We start from the raw sequence: 20,752 nt of genomic DNA, 5'->3' as shown, positions 1-20,752 counted from the left end.
ACCATTTTTAATAAGTTAGGCAAACGTTATTAATAAAATTAATATTAAAACTTCAAATGGTAAGTTGTTTAAATTTTCCTTTAAATGTTAAGGGTTGTTAAAGCGATTTACTGGATTTCAAAATCAATAAAAGATTCAAGTATATTTCGTTGCCCTATATTCGTTAGCGTACAGAAAAAATAATAGGGTTTATAAAAATAAGCTGGAATGGCGGTTTAAAGTAACAATAACCCATAAAATCACATTGCGAAGCCAATTTTCATTCATGCGAACTGACGATTCTTGATGTCAAACCCCGCGTATCCCCGTGGCGAGCAACGCTACGTTGTATTGATACGCACCGTTCATTTTTCATAAAAAGAGAGGCTAGGTACAAAGAAATATTAGCTACACCGCCGGAGGTCACTCATTCTTTCCTCTCTCTTGGTAACTACCATCAAACACAGCGTACTTGTTTTTCTCTTTAATGTTACTCCATTTTTGCTCTGTTAGTTTAAACAATTCGCTCTTCGTGGCGCCAACGAATTTTAAACATTGAGAAATATTTGAAATTAAAGGTACAATATCTGCAATTGATTTCCTTTGGGTTCTTATAAAAATGTAACAGTATTTGCTGGATGAAATTACTATCAACATAGTTCAACTTGACCTTGGTAACCTTTTTACATTACGAATTTACACATGCTATATATTGCATTTAATTAAGGCAAACAACCATTTGTTTGTATTTTAATTTGCATAAATAGTGTCCCAATAATTGTCGTTTAAATTTAAGTTTAGTTATGCATAAGAACTCAAAGTATTTGCCCGACCCACGATTGAGTAAAATGCGTTGCTTCAAACGCGCGCGCGATTTTTGTGATGTCATACGACGAGCCGCGTCGGCACCCGTACATTAATGACGCGAGGTTTTGTAAAGAGGCAAGCACTTCTTCTCTCTTTATTCTTTGTTCGTTGTTGAGGCGGCTTTCTTGTTTATTTCATATAGCCTATTTAGTAACTTTGTATAAGGAATTCGGAAATAGCGTCAATGGCCGGTAAGCGATTGATTGTTTTCGAGTAATTTGTAATCTGTAGTAGTATTTGACAGTGACTTAGGACATTGCAGTTTTGCAGAAACACAAGTTGTAAAGTCGACTATGCTATTGAGGGTACTGGCTGACTAGCAATGTTTCTTTTTTTAGAAGCTGGCGCACGCGGCAACCATTCCGCGCGGCCGTGTGTGAGTAAATCAGTTAATTCCAATCATTAGTTAAAGGCCTAGTACAACAACAGCGTGACCCTAAGCAAGTGCAATTAGATTGTGACGTCATCATTGTTTACTTTAAGGTAGTTCGAGCATTCGGATTCTATTTTTCAAGAACAATTTGCAGCAATGGAGAATTTAGAAAAAAAATTTGTGCAAAATTAATAGATAAATAAAAAGAATATTACAACAGGCAGACTGACAGCATGACAGGCATTTATTTTAATGCTAGTTATGTAGCTTAAATATTTAGATATTGTATTACGAATTTACGCATAACTTTATAGCGTAGATATTAGCCTATGTAAATAATTTACTAATAGATAAAAAAGAATTCTTTGAAAATGCCAGTATGTATTTTGCAATAAGTTACAGAACATAGAAAATTTTAATTTATAATTAATAAATTTTTCTGCAATAAAGTTTTATGTAGAATGTTAAAACATTAAAAATATTAACACTTTTTATATTTTTATTTTACAGATGGACAACAAGGCCAAGGTGGCCAACAATTCAACAATAATGACTACTACTTCAAGCAACAGGCTGCCCGTATGCTCAGTGCAATACAAAAAGGATGTACGTCTAATTTAATTTACATATACCTTCAATAGAACATTTATAGCTTATTATATTGTTAAGTAGCTATAACAATGGCTTAATAATACATAGTTCGGCATGCTAATTAAGTTTTTGTAGCTTACATTGTTTCAGATAACGATGCATTTCCGACACAAGCTTCCATGACAAACAGTCAAGCTGGAGGTCACCAGGTCACTACTGATTACATGAATCAACAAACACAACAACAGCAACAACAACAGCAGCAACAACAACAAGTTCAGCAACAGGTTCAACAACAACAACAGCAGCAGCAACAACAACAACAACAACAAAGTCACCAACAGACACAACAACAGTCAACAAGTTCACATCATATTCAAGTGCAGCATCAACAGCTTCAACACCAACTGCAACAGGTGAAACAAATTGTAAAAATGTTGAACTTGATCCATTTTATGACCTTGTGTCAGTATATTTTATTTTGCTACATAAAATAGACACGTACAGACGCTAATCGTCATTATGGTATTTATGGATTGACTAAATTACTATTCATGCTTGCCTAATTACTATCTTTAAAGGATTCTGTTTTGATTTGCGCTTCAAAGCTACAATTATTTTTTGAATCGTGACTTCAAGTTTTTATTTAATTTCAAGGTACAGCAGGCCCAGCAGCAATTTCAACAAATGCAGCAGCTTGCTCAAATGCAGCAACAATTTCAACAGCAATACCCGAGTGGGGGTAACGTTGCAGGTGTTGGGGGAAATGTTGTGATGTCAACCCAACCTGCTTTTACCCCATCAAGGCGGGGCAGGAAGCCAACCGACAAGAAAAAACGAAAGAGACATACTTGGGTAAAAAGACCTACGACGGCATATCTTTACTTTGTTTCAAAATATCGTGAAACATTAAAAGAAGCTGGCGAAGTCGTCCCCAAGGTAAATATCAATTTTTAATGTTTTTTTTATACTTTTGTAATCGGATAGGCTGTTCTAGAAAACAATTTAAATCCCACTTTGTTGTGTTTTGTAATGTGATACTGTTAAAATTTTTGTGGGCTCTTTGTTGTAAGGCCTTTGTAATCTTATGGTATGGTGATTATCAAAAATATATAGGGCAAATCTAAGCATTGTTCTATTTTTTTATTTGTTTAAGAAAGTCATAGTTTTTAAATTAACAAATTCCTAATTGTTTTTAATATGGAGATTTAAGATTTCCCATATTTTGGATTTTTTTTTAGGCCAAAATAATTACACAAGCCTGTGCTGAAAAATGGAGAAATATGAATGAAGAAGAAAAAGAACCGTTCATGGAGTTGTCCAGAAGAGATAGAGAGAGATGGTTGAAAGATAAGGCTTTGGAGAAGAAACCCAGAGACCCAAATCGCCCGAAAAGACCGCCATCGGCCTATTTCCTGTTTCTAGCAGACTTCCGAAAACGCTACACTGGAAAATCGGATCCCGCTAAGGTTAAAATAACGGTATTTTTGTGAAGTTTTTGCTACTCTTAGTTTTTTTTTATAATTATAACAATCATCAGAAAGTTGTTACTAACCAAGTGTATGCAATGAGAATCAGGTAAAATTTTGCTAAATTTTATCTTTTTTGTGTGTTTCATAATTGTATATATCTTAAAAAACACTTTCATTATTAAATAGAAAATGAATAAAAAATAATATATTAATTATAAGATATTTTTGCTGATAATTAACTAAGTAGAAAGTTTGTTGCCTGTCTGATGTTTTTAATTAACAAATAAGTCTAGTCAATTTTCTGGTTATTAAAACTATTTTAATTTAAAAAAAACATGCGCAAATTTTTGTCTGTTTTTTATAGATATTAAATAGGTTGTTTTTCTGATTAATAAACATGTTGATTTTTATAGGAAATTACTAAGAAAGCTGGCGAAGCTTGGAATAATTTGTCAGATCAGGAGAAGACACCTTACTATAGAAGTGCACAGATTGTAAGAGCTAAATGGGAGCAAGATTTGGAAGCTTACAAACAAACGGTATTTAAAATTCAATTTAAAATTTATATTGCTGCATCATTGCTCTGATTAGTATCTAATTAAAACAAAATTTAATTGTCATTTACGCCAATATAAGTTGGCACACATTTAAGCTATTTTTTAATTACTTTTTCAACATTTTTCTTTTATTAAATTCCCAGAATAAAGACGCTGTTAATTACGTTTTAATTGTAAAAACAATTACAAGCCGCGTAAAAAATTCAATTATTGTTATTTTAAGACAGATGATTAATTAAAAAAAAAGTAATTTGTAATTCTATTTATTTAGCCTTACGCAATGCTCTGTTAAGGCTTGATGTCGCATATTTTATCATGTTTATTTTAAATGCAGGAAGTAGTGTGTTTATTTGTTATTCATCATCAACATTGTATTTGTTGATGTTATCCGATGTGATTAACAGTAAACAGCCTCTGGTGTTTAATTGCTTGTTTTTCTGATAATTTGACCTACATTTGAATAAAGTTTTAAGTCTTTTTATAACATGCTGTTGATATCTATATAGCAATTTAATGTTTCTTATTTTTTATGGTTATTTTTTCAAATTTTTTTAATTGTTTTTTTTTCTTTTTAACAAACTACCAAATATAAATTTTACTTTTACATTTTATTTTATAATTTTTCTCCAAATTTTTGTTAGTTAATAATTATTTAAATTTTTAGCAAACAACTAGTATACCTCTCGATCCATCAAAGAACGGACCATTAAGTAGAACATCTTCTCTGCAATCAGAACCAAATCAAGTTGAGTTGGGGTCAGATAGTTCACCAATGTCACCCCCCGTGACAGCAATCAATACCCAACTGGGGGTCAACTTAATGCAAGGTAATGTCACCCCCAAGAAAATGTAAAGCACTCCTATTTGATGTCAAAAATTATACTTTAAAATATATTTCACTGAGTTATAAATGTTATTTTTGACCTATATTGCAAAAAAATTTAAAATTTAAAGGCCTGACAAATTTATTATTGATTGTTTATTAATTGTCCTCTTTTTTAATGTCCTATAGTTACTAAAATAATAACTTACACTACAGGAAACAGTTCATTATTGTCTGGTGTTGGTGTAGGAGCTAGCGGAATAAACTTAACAACTGAAACTACATCTCATGAATCATCTTCACCTGTTAACGCTGGAACTTCGAACATAACTTCGGTTCCGTATGCCTACTCGCATCACATGGTAGCCCCATCAACTGGTCTACAGGTAAGCCTTCTAATAATTTTTAATTTGACGATTTTTTAGTCAAGTTTTTATTTTTACTTAAAATTTTAATTAAATTTTTTGTTTTTAGTTTCCGGGTAGATGAACACCCAGTGCGGAGGACCCTAAAATATGGTCGCAGAACCAGAGAGAAATATAATATCTGCGGAATATATTAGGCAAGATGATAAGGGAGTTGTTATGAAACTTTAAGGATTGAAGCATTTATTCTGAAAAGCATTCAACTTTTTAAGCAATCTTCTATCTGTATAGTATCACCGTTCGTTTTTTAGTATTTTTTGTATACTTTTACGTGTTTGTCAGCGAGCATTTTATTTGTATGTGTCAAGTCTTGCGGCTGGCTTATCCGTGTTTCGCTTAAATTAATGTGACGCCTCAAAAACAACCCATCACCATGAAACCTCAGAAAGTGTCGGTGCTTTCTTTTCTGGCAGAATACTGCCACCTTTATTACCACATTCATACGATGATGATTTTCTGCCGAAAATTGCGAGAACTATTATTCTTCAGCGGCAGAACAACGGCAGTGGTAAAGGAAGATCGGTAATGCTTGATATCAAAATACATATACCTCGCGTATGTTGCACTTTTTTCAACACTACTCAACGTGGTATTGAGAGACTGTAATGCCAACATGCATTTTGTATATTTTTTCAACACGGATATCTCTTCTTCTATATATATATATATATTTTATGTACATTGTTTCATGTACATGGTTTTGTATCTGGCTTGAAGACGACTTTTAAAAGGTACATTTAACTATAATCTTGTTCTAATCTTAAGTTTTTTTCACAGCAGTACAATTTTTATCGGCCTGTAACAGTGATATTTTGTTAGTGGATAGTGCCTTGTAACTATTTCGGCGCTGTAGTATTCACAAGCAACGTTTTGCCCTTTTGTGTTTGGTTAATAATTGTATATGTTCCTAAATGATTTGTGCTTACGAAAATTTACATGATTTTAATTTTTTTTACCAATCAAATTTCTCTCATTTTTTAACAACCTAAAGGGTGGGCATAATACCTCTTTAGGCTGAATACCACTGTTATGTATGACCTCATATGTTATACTGTAGCATGGACCCCAATTTTGTTATGGGAGAATGATAGTGAAAAAGCAGAAAAGCAAAACACAGTATCTTTTTCCCACTACCTCAAATATTGTGTTGATAAAATGCTTTGCAAAGTTTGTTATTTTTCTAAGCGATTTTTTTTATATAATTCCCCATTTGTTTTAAAGTAGAAAATGAGCAAGTTTTTTTATGTTTCACTACTTTGAACTTCTCAAATTAACATACACCATTCCTAGCCAACTTTAGTATTTTCTTATCCTCTTTAACATAGAATATGCCTATTTTTTTAAATAGTTTTTATAATTTTTTTGTTGTTTTTCAGACCATAAACAATAATGTATATTCTTAATTCAAAATTTAATATAATTGGGGCTCATTTTTTTTCAATATCAATAATTTATGTTACTGCCATTGAATATTCTTGCATAATAACTCGTGCGAATAATTTTTTTGTATGTGTCTTCAACATTTTCTCATAATTGCTTTTTTTAGCGATTACAGTGCCCAACCATTACCATAATAACCTCGTTTCACGTTTGTGTTTTTGCTAAGTTTCAATTTGTGTACAGTTGTGCCAAGGTGTTCATAATCCTGCATTTGTAACCTTTTTTTCTATTTTGAAAAATCAAAAAAACAAACGGCAAACCTCAGGGAATTTTCTGTATTTGCGTTCAAATTTGGCTTACACCTCTATTTAAAATAAAAATTCACATTTCTATTTCATTACTTTTCCTATAATTGTGTAGTTTTTGTATTCATTTTGTAGCCAATATATTCAAATCACTTTTTACATAGTTTAATTACTCAAAATGTGTTTTACTTTATTTGATAAATTTCTCTACCAATTCTTTTGGCTAATTTCGATCTATCTTGTCTTGTGTGTTTTGTATGATAAGATGTAACACACCTAACACAGTATTACAGTTTATTTAAAGCGCATTGAAAGAATAATTCCGAACAATACTAATGTACTTTGTTGTGTTCATTTCTTAAAATTAGTTTTTCTTAAAATCAGTTTCTTAGAATTTGGGTAATGTTAACTTAGTGGGCAGGCTTATATTAATATTTTTGCAAGCAAAAAAAAAGATGTAATGTCAAAAAGGTGGTTCTTTGAAAGAACTTTAACAAGGGGTAAAAATAAGGTTAGATTTTTTTTTTTGCTAAATATAAAACTTGCAAGCAATACCAGCTAAGGTTAACAAAGACCTAAAACATACATCCTTAACGATTACATGCAAAATTATAAGCTACTTTGTCACTATTTTGATGACCATTTGCCAACATATTAATCAAAATAGCTGATTTAAATCTACTAAATAGGTAGAAGTAATACCTAAGCCACCGTTTAGTCCCTTTACAAAGGCCGTACATGTTTGAGCACATTTATGTCATAACTTTCGTTGCACCATATATGTAGATTGTAAACACTTGAATTGCGTTTTAATTTTCGGTATTTATGGCAAAAAATAGATTAATAGTTGCTTTTATTACAGTTTGAAGAATTAAAATGGCCACAAATGAAACAGACGACTTGGAGTTTTTGTATGATGATGCTGATTGTTACGAAAACGAAATCAGTGAACTATATACTTATACTGAAGAAGAACAAGAATTCAAACTAAATCAAACTAATTTTGAAGCTTTGTTAAAAACAAAAGGTATTTAAATATAATTAAAATATCCTACCATATAATATTCATATTTATTCTTGTACCTACAGACCTTACAGTACCCAAGGTCACGAGTTTAATACTTGGTGCATGCATGTTTTTTTATATTAAGGGTATGTTTTAATTTAAATGTAGAAAGTAATTTTAAACAAATAAAAAACATTTTAGAGCTAAAAAAATGGACTGAACTCACAGCTGATGAAAAAACTTCAATTATTTTACACATTATTCAAGTATCAGAAGTAACTAACAAAACAGAAAGGTAAGTTAATTTTTAAAATTTAATTAAAGAAAATAAATTGTAACAACCTAACTTTTATGTGATAACTATATTTTGATTTTTATTTACAGGTTTAAAGCAATAACATGGATGCTATATCTAGTTCAAGGCATATTTGGAGAATGTACAGATATTAAACAGCAACGAGAAAACTGTAGACTCAACTGCTTTTTGTTGTATAAACATGGACTATTTACTATTGTTCAGGATCTGTTAATTATGGAAGTTAAGTAAGTAACAAATTGGGGTGTATTTACATCAACACGCTCACAATTTTATGCAAAAAAAAACAAATCTAAAATTGAAACTTTTTTCTTTTTTAATTCTTTTTAAATCATGTTTAAATTAAGTTTAAATAACATCACGAATTAACATTTTATTTGATTTTTTAGCTCTTTACAAAATGCTGCCTCACAAGATGAAAAGAAGACTACCTTGCTTTCACTGGCTGATTGTCAAGAACTTCGATATTTGCTGAATATTTTGTACACGATAGTCGAAACATTAAGAAGAAAAGATGACACTGATTCTGATAAGAATATTATGCTAAGAACTGAATTTTTATTAGAATTAGGTAAATCCCATAAAATGTATCATCATTTTTTTAAAGTTTATTTTAGTAATTGTAATTTTAAAATGAATGTATGTTTGCTTTTTAGTGATATATATATATATATACTATTTAAAATTGGAATAAATATACTATTGCTTTAATAAAAAAAAAAATTTGAAATATTTTTTTTTAGAGCAAGGTTTGAATGATGCTGAACCATTTTTTATTGTTTTGTTTAACATGGTCTTAAAGTTTTGTTCACAACCTGGTTCTAACTTACCCATGAGAAAAGTTTTATTACTTCTGTGGAAACTATTACTGGTAAGTTAGTATATATATAAAATAAATACCAGAAAATGATGCTGATAATTTTTATTCTATTAAACATTACATAAGTTAAACTGTTGTTAAAATATTATCTATGTATACAATTTATAACCCAAACGAAATTAACGCATTATTTAAATTTTTTTTGCTGTTTTTTCAAATTATTTTTTTTGCTTAATCACAGACAATGCTTGGTGGAGTTAAAACAGTTCAGGAGAAAAAAGATGCAATGAGAAAGGAGGTGGGTTTGTCGATCTTAGACGAAGATCCACTGGCTGTAATGAGAGATATGAAGGCCTCGACTCCTCCTACTTCTGCATCTGATATCTTGGAGATGGGGCCTGGAAAAAGAAGGGGAAAAAAGGTGAGGCTATGATATAATGTGGGTTAAAAGATGCTTATAACAGAAATACTATCAAATTTTTTGTATTTTTAAACACTTTTATTTCTTAAGACTCTTCTGTATGAATTTGACGGCGAAAATTCTGATTCTGATTTAGAGTTGAACAATAAACCATTAGTTAATGACATTGTAAGTAGTCGTATTAAAACAGGTTAATTTAAATTCCATTAAATTCTATTTAGATTTTTTTACCACTCTTTGCCATAACTTTCTAAAGTCAAATTATTTTAAATAATAAAATAAAAATATTTTAGCCATTTGAAGAAGAAAAGGTGACAATAATTGATGAAGAACCATTAGAGGAAAGTGTAAAAAGTGATTCTGATAATGACAGTGACGCATTAAAAATAGATAGTGGTGTTGAAAGTGAGGATGAGAAAGTGGAGGAAATTAATGAGGACAACGCTGGACCACAACCTGGAGTAGAAGTAAAATTCATATTTTTTAATTTTTTTATTCATTTTTAATTTTTTTTAAATTTATTTTTCGTTGTGTGAAAAGGTAAGGTTAACATAACATCAGTTACTCTGATCTCGTCTTAAGTTTGGTTTGGCAGTTTGGGATAGTTTAGATTATATTTGCTTAACAATAAAGCAGTATAGCGTCTTACTTAAGGAGCATAAGAGCAGCAGGGAACAAACCATGGACCTCATGTAATAAAGCCAAGTGTATTCACTACTATATCACAATGTCGGTTTTAAATACTGGAATATTAAATTGTTCTACTGCACCCAATAATTTAAAAATTGTTTTCTAGACTCCAATGCCAAGTAAAGGCCCAACTTTATCTCGAGACACTGCTTCAATTGCTGCCAAACTTTTACAAATTCGAAAGGAACGCCAGCAAGAAGCAGAAGCTGACGATGTTCCTGTAGTTAAAGTTATTTCAGGACTTCCCTGGATTCCTAAAGCTAAGGAAAAAGATTTGGAAAGCTTTTTAAACATGGTCCGGATAAAGTTTATCGGCTATAAGCTTCCTGGGTAAGTGTATTTTCTAGAACAAATTGACATAGTTTTATGACATAGTTTTACAATATGACATAGTTTTACAATAGGTGATATAATTTAAAAAAAAGATTTTACATTTATCAATTTGTTTAATACCAAGGGTCCTATAAGAACTGAATGGCAGAATCTTTGTGTTTAAGAACTAATATAACCCTGTACATTTAAACTCATTTGTTTTTATGTTTTAATAGCGATTTAACAACTGTAGCTGGTCTACCCAATCCAACCAAGGATAGCATAAACATTTTAAGAAAACATGTTTACACATCATTGGCTGATCTTCAAGTGAACAAGGAAGCAGAAATGTCCAAATACCCACTAACTCTTGGCAAAGATGAGGTACAAAGTGTACACCCCTTTTAACATGACATTTTTCTACATAAATTAAACTCTTTTATAGAATATACCCGATACAGTTGCAGAGAGGGTATATCAAGCCATGTTACTCCACCTGCCGCAGTACATTATCGCTTTGTTAAAAATATTGCTAGCTGCAGCTCCAACTTCTAAGGCAAAGACTGATTCGATCAATATCTTGTCTGATGTACTACCAGAAGATATGCCGTGAGTCAAAGATTTGAAAAAATATTTACGTCACCTAAATATGTTTAAAACTTCGTAAATACTTGATTAATTTTAGGACAAATCCAGTGGCATCTTTAAGACTTGGTATAGATGTTAACAGACATAGAGAAGTGATTGTTAAATCTGTGTCCGGGCTACTTCTGTTATTACTCAAGCATCTGAAGCTTAGTCACATATATCAAGTAAGTAATAAGTTATCATTAATGTAATTTGTATTGAGTTTGATTTTTAAAATTTTTTTTTAGTTTGAATATGCTAGCCAGCATCTTGTATTTGCCAACTGTATACCTTTAGTTTTGAAGTTTTTTAATCAAAACATAGTGGCTTACGTGACAACAAAAAACACTATTCCATCACTGGAATTTCCAAACTGTGTGATAGGTAAAAATTTTCATTTTGATCTTATTTAATTTTTTCAAGGTCAGAACACTTGACTTTACTACATAAGGTCCTTGGTTAGATACCCACTGCTCTCACGCTGTAGCATCTTAGAATAAGGCGCTGAAAACAGTTTAAACTTCTGCTGAGCCAATACTTAATCAGCAGTATAATTATGGGGCAATTATTATCATTAATATCCCAAACTGCCAAAAGCAATTCGAGACTGGGTCAGGGTAACAAAAGTTAGTCTATGTTTAGGGTCGTGAAGTTGATACTTCTAAGGGTAAATAAGTGCTAAAAAAGGTCATTTTTTAATATAGGTGAGAAGGTGGAATTAACAGCTGAGGTATTTGAAGGAATGGACACTGGAAATGTCCCATGTTGGAGGAACTTGTTCTCAAGTATTAACCTTATGAGAATATTAAACAAACTTGTCAAGGCAAAACATTCACGGACAATGGTAATTTAAATACGAAAAGTTTTACATTGTGTTGTTCATTAAAATTCTGCAATTTGATGTATTATAAATTTATATGTATTATAAATGACTAAATTATTTTTTTTTTATTTTACTTTCTATCTTTTGACCTATAAACCTGCTGTTATAAATAATGTATAATTTTGTTTCTTTGTAAAAAAATGTTTTTTGTAGATGCTGGTTGTTTTTAAATCTGCTCCAATATTGAAACGAGCTTTGAAAGTGCGCCAAGCAATGTTTCAGTTGTATGTTTTAAAGTTGTTAAAAATACAAACCAAATATCTGGGTAGAGCTTGGAGAAAAACTAACATGAAAACAATGTCAGCAATTTACCAGAAAGTTCGACATCGTTTAAATGACGATTGGGCCTTTGGAAATGGTAACTTTATCAAAAAAATTGATTTTACAATCTTTTTTAGATATATATTTATTTATTCTTATTGTGGAAAGGTCAACTTCACAACCTTAACAATTAACATAGAGTATCATCAATTACCCCAACCCAGTCTCTGGTTGCCTTTGGCAATTTGGGATATCATAGAACACATTTTCCCGAAAATTAGGCTGCTGATTAAGTGCTATCTCAGCAAGAGTTCATACCGTTTTTAGCACCTTACTAAAGGGCACTACAGCATGAAAACAGTGGGAATCGAACCAAGGACGTCATGTAGTGATGCCAAGTGTTCTGACCACCACACCATGCTGTCGGTTATCAAGTTTTTTAATAAAATTTTTTTCTGATGTTTTTTTTACAAAACTATTTTTTGTGATTTTTAGATGTGGATGCCAGGCCTTGGGATTTCCAACAGGAAGAATCTTCACTGAGAGGTTTTGTGGAGAGGTTCAACATAAGAAGATACAAGAAAACTGGTTCCCAAACTACCAGTGGTATCAACATAGCATGTGGGGAGGACGAGGACTATGTTCCAGTAGACAACAACTTACAAAACTTGCTGAATGAGGAGTAAATACATTTGTCTGTTAAGGTTTAAAATTTAGGTACTAAAATTTCTTAACTAGATATTTATTTATGTTTTAGAGTTGAAATGCCACCACAATTTAGTAAATCTTATGAAGTTTGGCTAGAACGAGAAGTTTACTCAGCAAACACTGACTGGGATCAGTTGCTAAATATACAGTGCGTGCAATGAGAAAATTTGTTTATATTTTGTAGACTTTTTATGTATTCGTTTTTGTATTTGCTGAAAATTAAATCACTATACCAGACTACTATTTGTTGGGGTAATTTTAAATGTTGGTGATATCATAACTTGAAGTTCGGTTAAAAAAAGATCTAGTATCAAATCCATATAAAAATCTAGCTTAAAAGGGGAAGTAACGGTTGGTTTAAATAAAATTTTATGAACAATTTGTTGGAATCGGTGTGATTTTAATCGAGGATAAACAAACGTTACGCTCGAAGCGATGTGAAAATATGGTTAATATTTTTTTTCCCAACTTTAGTTTTTTGTTTTTGCTTGACCCATTGACTGTTCCGTGTTTTGCTTAGCCTAATTTTAGATGTAGTTACTTGTTAACTTATGAGCTAGGTAAGGCCAAAGTATATAGTAATACATTTGTTTTTATGTTGAAAGTATATAACTTGAAGATTTACCGCTTTTCCAAACTTAAAAATTTTTAATCACTTTCTGACAAAAAAGTTATAAAAACGATAGGCAGTTATTTTTTTCAAACAATATGACTTACACTTGAACTACTACCTTCTGTTTGCTTGTTATAATTTAATTTGTTTTTATTAAAATATTTAGGATACTCGATAAATTCATGTTAAATACTTTATGGAAAAAATTATTGTAGAATAAAAGACAAGAGTAAAAGAGAAACAAAAAAGGGAAATCGCTATTGACATGTCACGCCATGAAGGTAGAATATATAGATTTTGCAATGCTTTGTGTTAATTTAAATGTTTTCTGTTACTCACTAATCTATTATTACTTTGAAGTCGAAAATGAAAAACGCCCAACAGACAAAAAATTATCTTTTTTGATGACTAATGATTACATAGCTGTTTTACTGTAATTTTTTTTCTGTTGTGTTTTAGTGTTATTTAATTGGTCATAATCTTTAATTTGTTGGTGCCTGATCAACTACCTTCATCTGCCCTTACAGCATTTAAACAAGATAATGAATTTTATTTTTTATTCCAGGAGTGAGTTGTGATAATTGCATGGTCAATAACTTTGAGGAGAACCGATTTAAATGTTTAATTTGTTACGATTATGATCTTTGTCTAAAGTGTCATGACATGTCAATTAGCACAACGCGGCATTTGGCCAGCCATCCGATGCAATGTATTATAACAAGAAAAGAATACGGTAATTTAACGTTTATATAATCTTTGTATTTAGAGTATAGATTTTCTTTTAAGCTAAGTTAGTTATTAAGTTCTTGTAAAATCAAAAGGTTAACTACACATAACTTCTATTATAATATCTGTTAAACTTGCGTGCTACCTAATATTACAACATTGTCATATAAGATATTGTGTTAACTTTGTATTTCATAACCACATACAGAACTATAACTCTTTTTTATCAGGTACCTATTCCTTTTGTTTAGTACTTAGCTAACCAACTCTTTAAAAACACAAACAATAATCCAATTTAAATTGTTCTTAATGTAATAAAGTATAGTAAGTTAATGTTTGTTTTATTTTATTCATTTAGGTTTATATTATGCTGGGGAGAACTATACACCCGAGACTCCACCTTCGTTTGTCTGCCCATTTTGTGGCAAGTTAGGATTCACCGAAGCTCTATTGCAAGAACATGTTAATAAAGAACATGTGGACGTTCATCTACAAGTGGTAAGTAAAGAATATTCTAGTGTAAAAAAAAATTTGAATTTTTCTCAAACTTCTTATTTCATTTTTCAGGTTTGCCCAATCTGTGCTGCGCTACCCTCTGGCGATCCCAATTTGGTCACCGATGATTTGTCAGCACATTTAGCTATGGAGCACAGAGCTCCTAGGGATGTAGATGATCCCTTGGTTGGAGGAGGAAGACATATTCGCCGTGAGTTTCTATTACGTTTTCAATTTTTTTGTTGTTTTATTTTATTATTTTTTATTTATATTTTCCAAGCATTTTTGTTTGTGATTTATTTTTATGTAGATTTGTTATTTTTCTAGTGTGTGTTGTTGTCATTCTTTGCAAATTCTTTTTTCTAAAGCCAAGCCCCTCTTTATAGCCAAACTAACTCTCTACTACATCAAGCTTCTTTTAATTTAACTCTTGTGTTTCGTGTGGCTTTAAATTAGGTTATTTTCTTCACTTAAAATCCAGGTATGTTCTATCCAGGACGTGGCATGCGATCTCGCAATCACCGCAACATGCATTTCTCCGGAGGACCCATCTCTGCAACATCCAGCGTGACTCCTCCATCATCTGCAATCGTTAACAACAACAGTGCTACTTCCTCATCCGCTGTTGCAACTACCGCAGGTCGGGATTCTATGGATCCCATCGCTGGTATTTATCATACAATCATTTTACATTTTGACCACTTTTTTATCTCTTTAATAACATTGGGCAACTTTAAAATAATATATTTTAGTTGTTTTTTAACTTGAAAATTGTTTGTGGTGCAAGCTATTTTACTCACAAATATCTCCCTAAAAATGCATAATCGTTTTTCTATCATTTTTTAATAATGTCATCGACAAGTTAATTTAACATTTTGGTTTGAATATTGTGTGCTAATATTTAAATTCAAACTTCACCGAATGTATAGGCCTACTTAATAAATCATAATTATTTACACCATTTATTGCCACCTTTATTATTCTAAACAACTAGTTTATTTACATTTTAGTTTGAATATTATGAGCTAATATTCAAATTCAAATATTTTTTTTTGGTGGTATATAACTTATTTAAATTTAGGGTTTTTTGCTTCTCTAAGATCTTTTTAATACTTGAATAACCCTGCCTGACTATCATAGTTGCTTTTTAGAATGGTTAATACACCTCTTTTGTTAACATTTGTAGAATACATTTTTTTTAAGTCCTGGGATTGTTTTTTAGTTCCTGTTTTTTTTCCTAGAATTATTGTCTCAGCTTAGTGGGGTAAGACGAAGTGCTCAACAACTTCAACAAAGTGTAACAACAGCAACGCAGTTGCATGAACTCCAAACACAACTGCAATTAGAACGCCACAGAGCAACAGAAATAAGACAGCAGGTAAAAATATATCAAATATTTCTAATTAAGAGTATAATTACATAGATTTTTTATAGTAGTTAAGTAGTTTAAGTATAATACTGTCAATGGTATAGTAGTTATATGTATTAGTTTTAGGAATGTCTATTTATAGTCATTAGATTCCTGATGATTAATTCTGTCTTGCCACAGTTGGTATAAATAGATTTTACATTACTTCTGGGAAAGCTAAGACCAATATTATATCATAACAATTAACAGCTTTACTAGATCAGTGAATAGAAAAAACCACATTAAATGTAAACAAAGATAAGAAAAAATATCATGTGTAATTTTGTTGAATCTTTATTACTACATCCTGGTTTACCTCAAATTTTATGTTGCCGATGACATAATATTTACAATCTTACCTAGTGTTTTGTAACAATGAATATTAACTGAAAGGAAATAGACAGAAGATTGTTATATTTTGTCATATTACACAAATCATTATATGTCAATTTATTTTCTTGCGCAGTTTTATAATTCTAATATTTGCTTATCAGTGTTTGAGAAATGTAGTAGGCTATTATTAATTGCTAAATTTCAGAGTATTTTCTTTTTAATTAATGAATTATATCTAAATTTTAAGGGTGTTACTATCACCTTAGCTGTGATATTTGTTACCCTAAAATGTGACAGCATTAGTTAGAAGGTAGTAGGGAAAAAGGGAGTCAAAAGTAAAAGGAAATATTTTATTTAATTACTTTTTAGTTGTAAGAACTAGTCAAATTTGTGAGTTACTTTTTTAGAAATCATTTAAATTTTAAATTGAGATGAGTTTTAATCAAACAATAAAATGGAGTAAATTTCATGAAGACGAAAACAACAACGATCTTTCAGATTCTACTTCTTGGTTAGATTGGAACCCACAGGACCCATCTTACTCAATTTTTGACAACTGGGAGAATTTTTTACCTGACCCGGCTGTGTCTGACCGCTCGGCATGGGTCCCGTTACCTAGGCAACAAAACCTTACCCAAGGGAGTAAAAATAAAGATGTAATTGATCTTTCAAACTGCACGGAAAAATTAATTCCGAAATTTGAATCAGTTGATGTAGAAATTCTTGAGTGGGATGATCAGGAGAGTCCGGAACCTACTCCAGAGCCTGATAATGAAGATCAGCAGGAAGTGGGGCCTCAAAAAGGTGGTTTTGGTGGAATTCCTCCTCCTCCTCCTGTGTCAAAAACACAGACAACAATAAAAAATAATTTTAATCGCTTGGCATCAAAATTAGCGAGGAAAAGTGGAATTTATGTAAACAACGGTAGAAATCGTAAAAAAAAAACAATAAAGAACAATTCTGATCAAAATTTAATCGATTTAACAACTGATGAAAATCCAGCTAATAATGAAATCAAAATCACTGATCCAGAAAATCAAAATAAGGTCGAGGAGGAATTAGAGTTAAATTTAGACCTTTTTGATTCTGATGGCAATACTACACCACCCGAAAAACTTGAAAACTTATCTGAAAATACCCAAAGTTGTGGCTCTGAAGATACTGATTATACAACCGATGATTGCGACGCTTTTAGTGATGTAGATTTAGATAATAATGCCTTGGTATGTATTTAAAAGATTTATTTTTGTTGACATTTCATACAGATATAATCTAAACCTATGATGTCATAATAGCTTTAATTTTGTCACAGTTAAAACTGTAATAATGTAATTAGCTTCATTTTAGTGCAAGTAAAACTAATTTAAAGCAATGTGAAAGCAAATAAAAGCTGCCTGTAATGCCTAAAAGAAAACGCAACAGTTCTAGTACAGTTTCAAGAAGGCTTCACTCAAAAAATGGTAACAGCATTAACCAAGCAATAGTAACTATAGAAGAAAGCGATGAAAATTGGATCGACGAATTTCAAAACATAAATTTAGGAATTGTAGATTTTTCTGATGTTGTGTTAAGGTCGCAAAATACAAATAATAATGAAATCACATGTATACCAATACAGCTGCATACTCAAAGGCCAGAACCTATAGCAGTAACTCCTCCTCCTCCGACTATGTGTGGACCAATTGCATTACCTTCTCCACAAAGGCTAAGTCCTGATAGTAATTTTAAGATGGTCAGAGCAGAATTGATGTCTGAGATAATAACTTTAAAAGAAAAGAAAGAAGAAAAAAAGGGACAGGATGATAGTGGTGCACAGAAAGAAAAAGTAAAAATAAAGAGATTGTGTTTAAAAACAGACTTTAGCCGAAGAATTAAATTTTAGCTGAAGAGATAAATTTTGTTTAAAGTCTGGCGTTAAAATTACCCCAATTTTTTTACTTTTTTGCTTAGTTTAGAAGAGTTAAAATGTTTTTCCTTTTTCAGTGCGAAAAACTTAGGCCTTAGCAACAAGAGACCTTAAAAAATATTATTTTAAAATAATTTTTTTTGTATTTTCAGCTTGAATGTTTTCCAAGCAAAATGCAAGCCACAAGCAACGCGTCACAAAGTGTCAACGTTCATCCCTCTGGTGGTGTTATTGTTTCGGCCAAATCCACAAACAAGAAGTCTTCTGCATTGCCATCCAGTGACGACGACGAAGACTCAAGATTTCTCCTGTCATGGTAGGTCAAAATTTCTTTTAACTGAAATTGTTTTTTTAATTATTTTATTAAAATAATTTTTGGTTTTAGTTTGGACGATGAAACTTTATCCCCACAAGAACAAGAAAAGCAAAACGAAGAAGATTTCAACCGAAATCTTTTCGTGCAAGAGTTATTTTTGTCCATGTTATCTGAACCCTCATCTCAAGAACCCAAAAACGATGACGTTATAGAAACGTCATCTCGTGAGCAAGCCACGCCCATCGAGTGCCCTTTAATGTCCTCTACCCCTACTCAATTGACATTTAAAGAATCTACGGAAAATATAAAAGAAAAAGACCAGAAAAATTTAGAAAGCGAAGCGCCAAGTAAATCGACGCAAGATTTGTCCTCCGAAAACAACAACAATGACGACACTGGCGTGGGAATTTCAATGTGTGCTGACACGAGCACCGATAACTCTCCAGTCCTGTACAGTCTCAGCACCGTGAGCGAACAAGAGCGAGCTCGTGCCACGTCGGGTTCATCGACAGCTGTCACATCCCGGTCTGCCCCGGTTCTTGCTTCCGGTGACCGCAGATTGATCCCGGAAGTCCCACAGTGGCATTATCACGGTGATGAAGACAAGGATAGCGATGACGACAAACCTCCCTCGCCGACTCCTACAATGCCCCGCGGACTTTTGCTACAAGGCGGCGGCCGTAGTGTGTTATTAGGTGGATCCCATGCCATGCGTGTGGGCGGTGGGGCGTCCTCTATTAGTGAATATAATCGAGATGAAGTGCCCACTGGGGGCGCGCTAAGCAAACACGCTCGTTAATTGTAACTCGCGACAGTAAATTACTATTTATAATCTTCGTGCATGCTCGAAAGCTAGCATCGCGTTTTGCGTCGTTTAGAAAATCGAATATTTATCTATATTGGGAAAATAAACCTGTAATTTTTTTTCTGTGTGCTTTTTTTTCTTGCTTATTGCGCGTACGATTTAGTAAAATGCCAGTGCACTTCTGGATTGGCGTTAAAAAAATATGAATTGAAACAAATTTATGTATTTCTGGGTTATTTATTTACTTTTGTCTCGTTGGATTCTATTTTAACTGGTGTGTTTTTTTTCTCTAGTCAAAATTGCGTTCAGTGTGTGTGTTTTCTTTCTGATTTTTCGATTTTTTTGTCTCGAAAGATGATCTGTACCTATATGCATGGTGTCATCAATTACAATTGCATCAGTAATTCACACCACGACCTGAGCAAAAAATGGCACAATTTTTCCTATTTTGTGTTTAACATTTTAAGTTAAATTTATTGTGTATTCAATTCTACAAAAAAACTAAGTGATAGGGTGGTGTTTATGTTACTATGTAACGTTTATCGTATGTGCTGTTGGAACATATACAAAGGTAGAACCTGAAGGCCACTTGCCTGTTTATGTATTATTCTATTTAACCATCTAGACCTTGCGTGGTTGATTATATTATGGATTTTAATTAAAAATTTGTCAAGTTCATTAATGTGTTTGGCTGTGAAAAAAATGAAGTAAATTGTTAGTACGGATTTTTTTTATTTTAAGTGATAAAGTAGTTTAGACAAGGAATAAAAACAAATACAACGGCAGCGTGGTAAAGTGGTAAAAACACTTGTTGCACCACCGACCGTGGGTTCAATCCTTACTGCTCTCATGCTGTAGCGCCCTTGAGTAAGGCGATATAAACTTCCGCGGAGCCAGTACTTAATCAGCAGCATAATTACCAATCAATTATAATCTCTTATAAAAATTCTAAACTGCTAAAGTCAACTTGAGTCTGGGTCGGGATAATTGCCTGTTTATGTATTATTCTATTTAACCATCTAGACCTTGCGTGGTTGATTATATTATGGATTTTAATTAAAAATTTGTCAAGTTCATTAATGTGTTTGGCTGTGAAAAAAATGAAGTAAATTGTTAGTACGGATTTTTTTTATTTTAAGTGATAAAGTAGTTTAGACAAGGAATAAAAACAAATACAACGGCAGCGTGGTAAAGTGGTAAAAACACTTGTTGCACCACCGACCGTGGGTTCAATCCTTACTGCTCTCATGCTGTAGCGCCCTTGAGTAAGGCGATATAAACTTCCGCGGAGCCAGTACTTAATCAGCAGCATAATTACCAATCAATTATAATCT

General features: G+C 31.9%; 3 protein-coding genes across 6 annotated transcripts; all 3 read left to right on the top strand.

The window, feature by feature from the left end:
• The first annotated feature begins 916 nt into the window (after positions 1 to 916).
• On the top strand, positions 917 to 7,112 carry LOC145744615 (uncharacterized). 2 transcript variants are annotated; one of them, XM_082562509.1, is made up of 9 exons: positions 917 to 1,037; positions 1,730 to 1,825; positions 1,946 to 2,226; positions 2,468 to 2,749; positions 3,052 to 3,279; positions 3,696 to 3,821; positions 4,504 to 4,666; positions 4,879 to 5,048; positions 5,137 to 7,112. In XM_082562509.1, exons 1-9 carry the CDS (start codon positions 1,031 to 1,033, stop codon positions 5,149 to 5,151), a joined length of 1,368 nt encoding a protein of 455 aa, XP_082418635.1. In that variant the 5' UTR covers positions 917 to 1,030; the 3' UTR covers positions 5,152 to 7,112. The 2 variants fall into 2 exon arrangements, with proteins under 2 accessions (XP_082418635.1, XP_082418634.1); XM_082562508.1 differs by having other exon boundaries at positions 3,052 to 3,291.
• A 442-nt stretch (positions 7,113 to 7,554) lies between these two features.
• Positions 7,555 to 13,153, top strand: LOC145746483 (striatin-interacting protein 1 homolog). Its single transcript, XM_082564775.1, has 17 exons — positions 7,555 to 7,799; positions 7,980 to 8,073; positions 8,163 to 8,321; positions 8,484 to 8,665; positions 8,838 to 8,965; positions 9,156 to 9,335; positions 9,426 to 9,503; positions 9,629 to 9,802; positions 10,132 to 10,355; positions 10,574 to 10,721; positions 10,783 to 10,946; positions 11,023 to 11,149; positions 11,213 to 11,348; positions 11,669 to 11,808; positions 12,001 to 12,205; positions 12,604 to 12,790; positions 12,866 to 13,153. Exons 1-17 carry the CDS (start codon positions 7,649 to 7,651, stop codon positions 12,975 to 12,977), a joined length of 2,589 nt encoding a protein of 862 aa, XP_082420901.1. The 5' UTR covers positions 7,555 to 7,648; the 3' UTR covers positions 12,978 to 13,153.
• Positions 13,154 to 13,593: 440 nt separating this feature from the next.
• LOC145744531 (E3 ubiquitin-protein ligase KCMF1-like) lies at positions 13,594 to 20,128 on the top strand. 3 transcript variants are annotated; one of them, XM_082562393.1, is made up of 8 exons: positions 13,594 to 13,710; positions 13,995 to 14,162; positions 14,514 to 14,653; positions 14,723 to 14,861; positions 15,147 to 15,317; positions 15,892 to 16,028; positions 18,450 to 18,613; positions 18,683 to 20,128. In XM_082562393.1, exons 1-8 carry the CDS (start codon positions 13,695 to 13,697, stop codon positions 19,410 to 19,412), a joined length of 1,665 nt encoding a protein of 554 aa, XP_082418519.1. In that variant the 5' UTR covers positions 13,594 to 13,694; the 3' UTR covers positions 19,413 to 20,128. The 3 variants fall into 3 exon arrangements, with proteins under 3 accessions (XP_082418519.1, XP_082418520.1, XP_082418518.1); XM_082562394.1 differs by having other exon boundaries at positions 15,132 to 15,290; positions 18,683 to 20,126; XM_082562392.1 differs by having other exon boundaries at positions 15,132 to 15,317; positions 18,683 to 20,125.
• The last annotated feature ends 624 nt before the right edge of the window (positions 20,129 to 20,752 follow it).

Source organism: Corella eumyota, chromosome 3, assembly GCF_963082875.1.
Source record: "Corella eumyota chromosome 3, kaCorEumy4.1, whole genome shotgun sequence".
NCBI lineage: Eukaryota > Metazoa > Chordata > Ascidiacea > Phlebobranchia > Corellidae > Corella > Corella eumyota.
This window is presented reverse-complemented; position numbering and strand designations above follow the sequence as displayed.

Bases quoted from the DNA above. Each gene is read 5' to 3' on its own strand.
- LOC145744615 (XM_082562508.1), top strand. The intron at 1,826-1,945 runs GTACGTCTAATT...AAGTTTTTGTAG, and splicing joins CAGTGCAATACAAAAAGGAT to CTTACATTGTTTCAGATAAC. The intron at 2,750-3,051 runs GTAAATATCAAT...ATTTTTTTTTAG, and splicing joins CTGGCGAAGTCGTCCCCAAG to GCCAAAATAATTACACAAGC.
- LOC145746483 (XM_082564775.1), top strand. From the start codon at position 7,649: ATGGCCACAAATGAAACAGACGACTTGGAGTTTTTGTATGATGATGCT. The intron at 8,322-8,483 runs GTAAGTAACAAA...TTGATTTTTTAG, and splicing joins CTGTTAATTATGGAAGTTAA to CTCTTTACAAAATGCTGCCT. The intron at 11,809-12,000 runs GTAATTTAAATA...TGTTTTTTGTAG, and splicing joins CAAAACATTCACGGACAATG to ATGCTGGTTGTTTTTAAATC.
- LOC145744531 (XM_082562392.1), top strand. The intron at 14,163-14,513 runs GTAATTTAACGT...TTATTCATTTAG, and splicing joins TATAACAAGAAAAGAATACG to GTTTATATTATGCTGGGGAG. The intron at 16,029-18,449 runs GTAAAAATATAT...TTGTATTTTCAG, and splicing joins CAACAGAAATAAGACAGCAG to CTTGAATGTTTTCCAAGCAA.